The sequence below is a fragment of the Larus michahellis genome, chromosome 3 (genome assembly GCF_964199755.1).
Source record: "Larus michahellis chromosome 3, bLarMic1.1, whole genome shotgun sequence".
NCBI classification, from domain to species: domain Eukaryota; kingdom Metazoa; phylum Chordata; class Aves; order Charadriiformes; family Laridae; genus Larus; species Larus michahellis.
Window position 1 is genome coordinate 52,240,353 of NC_133898.1, and position 11,816 is coordinate 52,252,168.

Sequence of the window (11,816 nt, forward strand, 5' to 3'; positions counted from 1 at the left end):
AGTGTAGCAGGAGAAAGGAAAATCAGTTTGAGTCTCTTGAGCTATCTGGCTTTTTTTATTGCAACTAAAGCTTTTATTAGAAAAATTATCCTGTAATACTGTCTAAATGATGTACAGAAGAGTGAGGAAATACCTTGCATAAGTTTGCTCATGAAACTTTGACTCTCCCACCTCTCCTCCTAAAGGAAGTGACCATGACAGTAGTCCAAAAAGCACTGGATTCCTCAAAGTGCGGTTCCGAAGGAAATCATGGGATGCTTGGGAAGAGCAGGTGCTCAGCCTCAGAAGAAGCCCAGCCTCCCTGGCAGCAGCACGCTAAATTGTCCGCTGCTTGCCTTTGCCCTGGCTTCATCCTGCCAGAGCTGGTTGCCCACTGTGGGGAGGTGGTAGCCAAGGAATGGGGCAATTTACCTGCTGAAGTCCCGCAAGACGTGGGGCAGCGAGGAAGGGAGAGGGTCCCCATCCCTCTGCTCTGGAGACGCCGCAGCTGGGTCCTGCACTCGCCTCTGCTGGGCTCTGCAAGCAGCATCCGTCTCCGCTTCGGCTGGGCTGTCCCCAGGGGCTGCAGAGGAGTCACTCAATGTCACTGTGCAGCACACAGCTAATTAGCCCACAAGAAGCAAATTAGCTTATCATATAGGAAAGAGCAGAATAATCTCAAAAAGGCAAAGTTGCTGTTTCTGTTTTCCTAAGAGAATCAATGTCATTTCAAAGGACATCATAAAATCTATTTTAAAACACTGCAGGATATAAACCATGGTGCCCTACAATTAAAGCTGTTCCTAAACAGAGAAAACAAATAATGTAATCTATTTGTAAATACCTCTAGATCATAGTACTGTTGCTTCCTACAATCACATCATGAGTTTTATGATTGAGTGCTTTTAATAAAAACAGTCTAGTTTCTGAGATAGTGCGGCTAGGTAAGCATCTTAACTTTTCTTAGAAAATAAATTACTTTATGGTTTTGGGCAAGACCTCAAAGAGAAGCCTATTAATGCCTATAGGAGCAGAAGGCAAATAGAAAGAACCTGAGAACTGTATGAAACTCTTAGTTTGAAATCTAACACATCTGAGAGGTCAGTTCATGATTCTCAGCTATACTGTTATTGTTTGAAGAGCTTTAAATGAAGAAGTCAGAATAGTATTCTATACTATTAAGCCACAGATAAAACTCTCTTTACCTTCAGAGGAAATGCCATGTGCCACATTTAGTCCAAAGGAAACCAGTTTATGACATCTAGTGGACAAAATGAAAATTTCTTACCCTGCACTATGTTCTTCCTAATCGTATTTTGATCCTCCCACCCCCCGCTTTTTTTCTGATGTTTTGCCTACCTATTGTGATAAATTTTATGTTAAAATTGCATTAATCTTGTGAATGTTATGTGCCTGAGGGGAGTGCGTGGTACAAAAGACAGCTGCTTCCTTTCCTACTGCAAATTATTTGAAATCTGATTTACCCTGAACAAATTGTGTCAGGCTGGAAATCCATCGCAGAGCCCCCATGATCTTAGCAGAGTAGCAGCGCCTGTGGCCAATCTGCATATCTAGTAGATTTTTTTGCTCAGTGCTCTTTAAAGCAGTACTGGGTTTGACTAACCCTCAAATCAAAGTGCATTAATGTCAAATCGCTCAAGCGTGTAATGGCTGGCTGACTCTGTCCTGGCAAGCTCTGATAACCGTGGTAGCTCTCAGCAGCTGCTCCTGACACAATCAATTATCACTGGTATTGATAACCATGTCTGCACACTTGAAAAAGCTCCCAGTCCTAGAGCTGAGCACCTTGTTGGTCAGGGAGCTACGCTTATCCCTAACCAATCCCACCTTCCCTTCCTCCCCAAAACCAGTACCTGTTTTACCTCTGCTGGCTCCCTGATCTCTGGAAAGCTGGGTCCCCTTAGGGGATGCCAAGGTGACTACTCGAACTGGTATAGTCTGAGTCTTGAGCTGTTAGCAGGCCTAATGGTTAGAAATGAACACCTAGGAAACCAGCTTTCTGCTTTTTCATTCCCTGCTGTGCATCACTCCACTATAGCAGGGATGCTCCGAGGAGCCGTGTTTCCAGGACTCCTGTCCCACACGCTCAGTACTGACCTGACCTGCTCACCTCCCCATCCCTCATCAGCCGAGGGGACCTGTTAGCCCTGGACCCCATTTTCAACTCTTAGATTGCAGTTGGAGGAACCTCATTTCTCTTTAGGATCCCCCGCATTGAGCTCCCATGAATGTGGTACATAGGCTTCAGATAAAGGTGTGGATCCGTCATTGCCAGATGCCACGGGGATAGTCATTTCACCGTGCTGCTCCACTCTCCCTTTGCTCAGTAAGACTGCTTTGTGCCAGAGGGAGCAGTGGCAGTGTAGTGCTCTTGCCTTCACCAACAGTGTAGTCCCTTTGTACCTTAGGACTGAAGGAGGAGTTTCTAAAGGTGCCACCGTTGGTGTTCTCCTGGATCTGAACAAGCACAACCTGACCTTTTACATAAACGGGCAGCAGCAAGGGCCTCCAGCGTTTGAAAACGTCGAGGGTGTCTTCATGCCTGCATTGAGCCTCAATCGAAACGTCCAGGTAAGTCTTCTGCAGTTCAGTCCCACTTACCCTTCTCATCTAAAGGAGAATGTACGTTACCGGCCATTGCTGCTGGGGCTGGTAACGTCATCTGTAGGTAGGCAGTATGGATAAGGGCTCTTTCCTTCTCAGATTGACACCTAGGCTACTAACACTATTTTTTGGAAAACTTCATTTGATCTTCTGCCTTGCCTCACAGATGTGAGGAGTAATGCTGTAAAAATAAGTACAAGTACCTCCACACACTAATTCCTACACTTATTTTTCTGCAACGCTCCACTTGGAAAGCAGCGCTGGTAAGCAGCTTCCTCTGCCAGTTTGACTAAAAAGCTCGAGTATCCTAATTCCTCTTAGATCTTATGTTTGGAGATTATTAATATTGGCAAGAGGCAGAAATGTGAGGAGCACAGTGGCGAAGAGAGCAAAGACAACGTAGGTCAGAGAATTAGTGCAACAGAGAAGACCCAGTCAGAACATCGTTCCTGCTGTTTCTGAATTTTGGAGATTGCTCTCTGTTCTCAAGAGGATCTCCTCTTGGAGGAACCCTCTTTAAATATAAAGCATTTTTACTTCAGGACTACTGCATATGGCTAGAAACAGGACATAGCGTAAGGGAGAACCTATGGAAACATGCGTAAGCCTGAGGACTGAAGGAGGTCAGCTTAGGTCAGGCAGGACCAATGCAGCCAGGGTGGAACATTCACCATTTGAAACACCCAGACTGAAACCAGAAACCTTGCATGGCTTTATTAGTACATGAACGTTTAGTATTTGTTACTGGTGGCATCCAAATCTTCCAAGAAGGTTTCATAGCTTCATTGCGTTTGATGCACCAACACGGAAGACACGGGCACTTCTCTGGGCACCTCACCGCTATATTCAACACAGATTTTTACTCACCACCTACCTTCCATTTTAGGTGCCTGCACCCTTTAAGGACCTGGCTTACATTTCTTACTACAACTGAGTTAAGACAGAGCGTGGCCGACAAGGGGGCAGGGGGAAACTCTGAGACTAAGCTTGGGTTTGCTGTTGAATGGTGCTCTGGTACGTCTGTGTGGGAACCTTGACCTTGTAGAGATGTCAGGTTATACAAACACCACTGAAATGTCCTGTGCTGTCTCTTGCCAGGACAGCAAAGATAAAAGGATTTTCTTATATTTAGTACGTGGGCTCCACTGCATGATGCCTGTCCTGAAGTACTCAGGGGCCCTCACGCAAAGACACCATCCATCTTGTGTCTAGCAAGCAGCGCTGCTGGAGACCTACAAGTGGTGGCTGTATTTGGGAAGAGATATGGACACCTGGCTTCTAGATCCCAAGGTGTGCAGGAGGGAAGGAGACTTGTTTATTTCAGGGGCTGAATGTAATCTCCATTAATGTACTTGATGACTGAAACCTGGACCTGATAGTCCCACAGCCCTTCCCCTGTCGTTTACTTGCTCTTGGTCTTCACAAATGCTTTCTGCTGAGGATGTCCCAGTTTTGAATCTACATGTTATTTCTTCTTTGTGCAGGTGACCTTGCACACGGGACTGGAGGTGCCACAATGTGTAAAACAGCCCAAGTTGCCCAACAACTGATGAAGCCCCTGCTCGATGCTGTGCTGGATTCTGTAAGCTTTCTCAGTGTGATTTGGCACTTTTCAGTAAGTCAGCGAAAAAGCATTCTCTTCCCTGACTTAAAACATTGTACAGCATGTTGCTCACCGAATAATCCGCTGGTTCCAGCTAGCCCACTCCATTTTTAATTTAACAGCCATAGCAAGCACACCCATGGAACTGGCACTCGATTGCAGATGGGCACCTGAACATATCCACACGGCATTAAATACATATCTACTCACATATGCACACACACACACAAACACATTTATAAAGCAAAAGGTTAAATGAGTGTATTTTCTCTCTCATGGCTAGATTTGTGCTTAAAAGATATTAGGGATGCTGGAAAAAATGGGTAAGACTAAGACTGAGGGACAACGGCTGTTGGAGTAACTTACCAGTAGGTGAATTGGATTCCCTTGCCACCTGAAGTCCTTAAATCAAGAGAGCATATGTTTCGACAGCTGAAGCGGAGGCTGTGTGCTCGAGAATTCCTGGTTGCCCGTTACATACAGCGGCTCAAATGGCCATTGTAATTGTTCCTTCTGGCTCTATACTGCAGTAAGCTATGGGATCACGTTCCCCTAGGATTCAGTGGCAGAACTTATCTCATTATCTTCAAAGAGAATAAGATCGGTTTCCAAACACTGCCATGTAATAGTTGCGCTCATTTTAGCTAACACCATCATACATGCAGAATTCAGATAAGAAAAGTTGAGAGAAAAATATCCTCGATACATTTTAGTGTGTTATTTTGGTGTGATTGTGGAGACTACCATACAGAAGATCTGATTGTGGTTATCAGCACAAGTCTTGGAAAACGGTGCAGGGGAGATCCCTTTGAATTGAACTGATAAGAGATTTATTTAAATATGGCACATGCAAAGTATCCCATGTAGAGAAATGCTGCTTTCCAACCTTGATCCTGATAAGCCCTGGGCAGCTGTAGTTCCAATGTAGCTTTGAGATCAGAGCCTTAATTGTCCATTAGATTAGTGTGAGCTAATTAATGTCTTGATCCTAATGAAGCACTTGAGCCAGAGACATTCATAGCATTAATGTGAAATACATCCCTAAGACTTTTTCTGGATTGGGACATAAAACTGGAATAGGGTAGGTTTAGATTAGATATCAAGAAGAAATTTTTCACTGTGAGGGTGGTGAGGCACTGGAACAGGTTGCCCAGGGAAGCTGTGGGTGCCCCATCCCTGGAAGTGTTCAAGGCCAGGCTGGATGGGGCTTTGAGCAGCCTGGTCTAGTGGGAGGTGTCCCTGCCCAGGGCAGGGGGGTTGGAACTAGATGGTCTTTAAGGTTCCTTCCAACCCAAACCATTCTATGATTCTATAAGTCTTTTGCAAGAATTACCTGTGTCTGGCATCTCCCATGAAAATAAGCAGCCGTTTCAGGTGCTGCCCACAACAACTGGAGTCTGACTGACATGGAACTTTTCCCAAAGCCGTGGCACTGTCGTGTGTGCATTTCATTTCCTCTGAATGCAGTTGACATATGCAAGTGTGTGTGTGTCTGTGTGCGTGTGTGTGTGTGTGTGTATAGCGGCGATGTGTAAGGACAAGATGCTGCAGACTGTGTGAGCCCTTGGCATCTCAGACTCTGTCTACCTAAGCGTGGTGCTATCAAATAAGAAAAGCATAAGCTCTTAAATCCCATCTATGTACCATTTCCTGTTTTTAAATCCTGCTGCTTATACAAATTCTCCTCTCCAAGTGTGCGTATATGCACACACACATTGTTATCAATCAATCAGACATGTAATTATAAAGCCTGAAAACAGATATTCTGACCAAAATCCAGCTTACTGCCTTGTGTTGAACCACAGCCACAGGACAAAGAGCCCAGGCCTGCCTTCGGGCAGCCTGCCGGCCCCCAAGCATCCTGCTACAGGTCCGCTTCTGCTCTCTGGCCAGAGCTACATCACCCAGGTAGTGCTGAGCAGCGGCAGGGGTTCCCTGCAGCCGAGCGGCCAGGATCCTCCCTGGGGTCATCCCGCCTGGCAGCCGCTGTTGGGGAAGGGGAGGCAGCCCAGAACAACACAGTCCTGGGCTATTGCACAGACGAAAAGCAGTCCGCCGTCGCGCCGCCTGTAACCAACCAAGCACCCTGTAGTCCACCTCTCCCGCAGAACAGCCGCGCACCTTCAGCGATGTCAAAACTGAAACAGGAAACAAAACCAACAATGGGAAAAAAATAACATAAGCGTTTAAGTGGGAAAACAACAGTACTTTCTTCAAAGTCTGGAATGGATTGTATTAGTAAACTTGTAGACATTGCAATAACCATGCTACGCTGATTTTGATTTCTTAAAGAATAGCAGAGACCAACTGTGTTATAATTTTTTTTGTTTCATTTAATACCATATGAACTTGTGCAGGATTTTCTAATTAGTGGGTCTGTTTTAACCTACCTCAGCTAGAATGCTACCAGACCCCAAATTTCCTCTTGAGCGTGCTCATTGTAAAGTTGTCTTCTACGAACCTGACAGTTGTAATCATAGCATTGGCTTCGAGTATTGCCGGTCAGAGCAGTGTATGGGAATACTGTACATAAGTTGCACATAGTTTTTTATAATGGGAAACATCCCGTGATAATTTTAATAGAGAAGGCACTCCACTTTCACTTTTCCTATTGAAAACAAAAGGACGTTGTTTGTTTTGGGACTGAACCTTTGTCTTTACTCCCAACTTCTGTGAAGGAAACTCAAATGAATTTACATCTTTCCAATCTTCAACCATTGCCAGATGTTTAAAATTAATTCTGAATGGGTTTTGGTTTTCATAGTTGCTTTGGTATCTGTTCCTGGTGTGTTATACCTTGGGGAGAAGGCAGTGAGTGATACAGGTTACTAATTTCTAATGGAAATATGGACAGTAGGTAGCGACATGCTTCAGAGCTGTAGAGAAGCTCATTTGTTATCCTCTACACATTCTAACATTCATAGAAGTAGGGTACAGAGTAGCTACCATTACGTTCTCCTTTTAACTCTGCGGAAATGCAAATAAAATAAAAGGAATACAGTTAGAAGTAGGTATCTTACGTTAGACTAATTTAGCCTAGGTCTGAACCTAAACAAAGTGGGTGTATGTCTTAGTTGTGTACACGTTCAATGACTTGGACTTGGCGCGGCCCATAGCAATAAACCAAGTTACCCCAACAGATTGTCTCATGGCTTCAGCTGCATACAGTTTGGTGGTTTGGTTAACAGAAATAATGCTGAAGTAGTTAGAATTATGCTAGGAAACTACTGACTCCACATGTGAGTGTTTATGCAGAGCATCTAGATGGCAGTAGCCATCTGAACATAGGCAGAGCACAATTTTCGCTTTGGAGAACAGCATCAGGTGGGGAGAAGTGGGGCACTTCCACCCCTCTGCTTGGGTTGGAGGTAGTTTGTTTCTCTGCAGGTAACTCCCCCGACGTCTGTCTCGTTATAAACCCAGCAGTTCACATGTTCTTCACCTACAGCATCTCTTATGCTGTTTTTTGTTTCCTCCAAATCCCTTTTTTAGGAGGGAGCCAGCCTTTAGTTGTTTGGTCCTTGCAGAAACTGTGTTGCTGACTGCCCAGGGAGCCGAAGAGTAGCATGGATACCAAAGGGGACCACTTCAGATGTCTCTTGCTTCCTTTGATTCCTTAGTGTACTGGTGCAGCTCTCTGGTACTCCAAGCTCCCCTGGTACCTGGACCTGCACAGAGCTGCCTTTCATGGGACTTTTCTGCTCCTAGCGGCCAGGCTGTTCCTTCGAAGTAGGAGAGCAAAGCCTTTTGCACTGGGATTAATCTCATCCCCTATGGCGCAGAGTCCACACGAGGTAGCTATAAATTGACTTAACGTTTAAAAAACCCCCAGTCTATCCTCTAATAAACATAAGGAAGCTTCACTTCTGCATACACCAATTTGAAACATCTGCACAGCTGCTAAATAAATACAGCAGGCAAACTTTGCCCTGCAGAGCAACAAGGGACTCTTGACCCCCCAACCTTATCCTTTGTGAACCTTCTTCCTGGCTCTTTCCTCCGTAAATTTCCCGGTTAAGCTTAGTGGGAGCAAACAGAAGTGTGCCATCAGGAGCACTGTCAGACTTCCCAAGGCGTTCAATGCTACACAATTTCCACTCCCTTTTTCCCCCCTCAACTCAAAAAGAACTCACAAGACCTCTTACTAAGACTAAACATCAATATGAGCACAGGCCTGGTTGCCAATCCCTTACTACTTCTGCTGTGGAAAGGTACGCACTGTGAAATAAGTGTCAGTGAGGACAGTGGCATAATGTGATGTACCATGAATTTGGAAAGCAATTTGGCTTTTGACCACATAGAAAAGACAGGCAAACAGCATTGTAACCTCCCATACTTGCCTATACAGTTAAGATATGTAGAGAAACATATATTGGACTGAACAAAATAAATAAAACAAAAAAAGCATGAGCTTACATATACCAGAGTTTAAGAGGAAAAGTATTAAATGTAATTTATTATATGCATAATGTTCCATCATGTTGTAAATAATGCCATGATAGTGTATTGCTGTAGTTTGTTCTTGGCTGGTGATAGAGCTCTGTCTTAGTGCTGTGTAAGGGGGTTTTTTGTTTGTTTTTTGTTTGTTTTTTTTTTCCCAAAGCGTAGTTAGTAAAGATGGCAGAGAGCACGCAATACTCTAGTTTCCAAGTTGTAATAGAGCAAGAAGAAATGTGAGATGCAGATTTTTTTTTCTTTTTTCTAGCATCATTATATGTCTTAAAGAAGGTAAGGGAGAGAGATGAGATCAAGGCTAAACTGCCACTACCACCATATGAAAAACCCTGTGTTTGCAACTGCCAACAAGAGGTGGTGCATTTTTTGGACCACAATTCAGATTGCCCATTCCTGTGAGAAAGGATGCGAAGTACCAACTTGCTGGTGCCACCTAGTACATCCTTTGCTCACAAACAGAAAGATGAGGAAAGAGAGTTGTTTGACCCAGTCTCAGGCCTTCCCAGTTTTGCGGCATTCTGCTTAAATGGCAAAGTCAAGAATTCAACTTCGAACCAGGAAAGATAATATGAAAACCCCGAGCATCTTGGCTAGATCAACTAGTCCTTCAGGAGAGAGTCCCCATCAGGGAAGTCCTTCAACAGGTTGTGGTGACAAATCAAACACATCGCAAATGTAAAGGGCACTTGTCACTGAAAATTACCAAACAAAGATGGAGAGTCTCTTTTTTTTTTTTTTTTTTTAAAGTGAGCTGAGTTTTTACTGACAACATTTTTGGCGATTCCTCTGCCCAGCACTAGTGAGTGCTGCACACACACGCAACCGGCTGGAGCGGCAGCCTGAAGCACAAACCCATCGCAAATAAGACGCACTTGGTCTTCTTAGGTGCAGCAGCCCATATGCAGCCACAGAGACGAGATGTGCGGGGCTCCTGCAGCTTTGCACAATACAGGAGACAGACGTGCGTTTTACTGACAGAAGCACTCAGCAGCCTTTTCCCCTTCTGTTAAGCGACCCTTTGTTACATTTGTTATTGCAAACGGATCCAAGCAGAATTAATTCATTTATTTATTTTTTTATACGAATTAGGAGGATTTCTAACATTTTCTTGTGGAGCAGTAGATAGAAACGTTCCTGGATCATGATTGCATTCCTTCATCCTCCACCTCCCTTAAATGTTGTCAATAAAAACACTAACCTTTCTAGGTGGCATGGTGAGAAGACATTATGTGATGAGTATTAAAAATAAATGCATGAGGTAAACCTGCTGTTATTTCTGATTGTTATATGAAGCATGAATAACACTAACTTAAATGTTGGCAACCAAAAATGCGCAAAGGAATAAGATAACAGTGTTCACTTCTGGTTAAATGAAAGACGAGTTGTTTTTGTGTTTTCTTCTTAACCTCGACATTTTTTTCTTTATCGTCATTTCCCATAGCTTATATAAATTTGGAGCTGGTGAAATATACATCTCTGCTGTATGTGTCTATCACCAGATCAAGAGGAAAATAGAAACTTTTTATAATTTTGTACCTGTAGCAAACGTTTGTATTTTTTGAATTGGAAACAAACTGCGTTTTGTCTTTTGGTCTGACTAAAACTTTGTGTATTATTATTATTACCCTTTTGGAAAACCTCACATATGAGTTTATGCTGTTTTACAGTTTCTAAATAAATTCTTAAAACATTGCCAACAAATTCCGCATCAGTATCCTATTTATTATTGAAAATATTACATCATAACGTAGATGAGGCGCTCGCGCAGGATGCACACCTAACTCTAACTGCTGATACCTGCTTTGTTACCACAGTCAAGAACAATCCGGTAGCTGGAGAAAGCAGAGTCCTCCCTCAGAGCAACCACCCGTGCCTCAACTTCAGGCATACCCTGGATTCGGCGGCATGAAACACCCCTCTTTCTCAGCACCACTCCGTTAGCTCTGGCTCATGTTGGTTATAGAGGACCTGGGCATGTGTCATTTAGCTCCAAGTCACCTTAGGCACGTTTGGCGATTTCCCAGGCTCCAGAAATTTTTGACACTGGAGAAAGCAGAGCCCAGAAACAACTGTGACACCAGTAGGGTCATTGGAGAGGCCTTCAAGTAAGCGTAAAAGTCAGACTGGGCAGGCGGAAAGCTTGTCTGGGCAGGAAACACAAAACTATGTAAGATGGTGTCCTGGTTTGAGGATGCCCAAACCACGACAGATGGTTTGAAATGACATAACATCTTGGAGCCGCACACCTCTATCAAGCAGATGTCTCGTGAGGGACCGAGCAATGCTACAGGGGCAGCACTCAGCCCCCGCAAAAAGGCACTCATCGAAGCTATGCGACCTTCCTAAGCATCTGTTAAGAAAGCAGAATAAAGCATGACAACACACTAACAGCGGTGCCAGGGTAAGAAACAGAAACCCGGCCAAAACAATCAGGAGTTAAGTACAGACAAGAGCATGGAGACACCATCCATCATGGCCTTATTTATTTTTTTTTCCCCTGCCAGAGACAACAACTTGGTGTCAACTCCTTCACTGCAATGGGTTTGACTGGGAGGAAGGATAATCACAACGGGTTTAGCATATGGGGAAAGGGGAGTAAAGCTAACTGTCACGGGAAAAGGCACACGAAAGAGAGCAGACGAGAAATCCTTGCATTCTTCCCTTATCCCTCATTCCTCTATTCGACTGCAGGTTAGAGGGCAAAATAAGACGGTCCCTGCTCTCCCTTGCCCATCGCCAATCAGTTACTCAGTCAACACTGGCTTTCCTGTATCAGCACACGCTCCAAAAGCAACACAGCTTGCTGCTGAACATACACCTACATACTCTGGTAATTAGTAACATGTGCCAGCCCAGAGAAACACTAGGTGTGTAGCAGGTTCTCAACAGTTTTCTTTGCCAAATGTTGGTTGTTACCATTTTTGTTAGTGCGTCTAGTAACAAATACAGGACTGAAGGTACCATGTTTAACTGAGAACAGCACCGCACAAGGATGTAGCATGGCCAGCTCAAAGCAGTTCAGGGATTTGATACAAAAAGGCAACCTCTCACCATATAACAGAAACCATTCATAATGCATACGCACCAATGTTAAATGAGTGAGAAAACGCAAAATTTTGAATAAGCTTTTATTTTTATTTTTTTTTTTGCCCCA

At 44.1% G+C, this 11,816-nt stretch overlaps 1 protein-coding gene across 10 annotated transcripts in view; it reads left to right on the forward strand.

Moving 5' to 3' along the window:
• The window catches only part of TRIM67 (tripartite motif containing 67), a 34,784-nt gene extending 30,308 nt beyond the window's left edge, over positions 1-4,476 (forward strand). For all 10 annotated transcript variants that reach the window (XM_074578245.1, XM_074578247.1, XM_074578248.1 and 7 more), the window contains 2 exons: positions 2,409-2,571; positions 4,089-4,476. In XM_074578245.1, the coding sequence (XP_074434346.1) occupies positions 2,409-2,571; positions 4,089-4,154 (229 nt within the window). In that variant the 3' untranslated portion in view covers positions 4,155-4,476. The remainder of the gene's footprint in view (positions 1-2,408; positions 2,572-4,088) is intronic.
• The last annotated feature ends 7,340 nt before the right edge of the window (positions 4,477-11,816 follow it).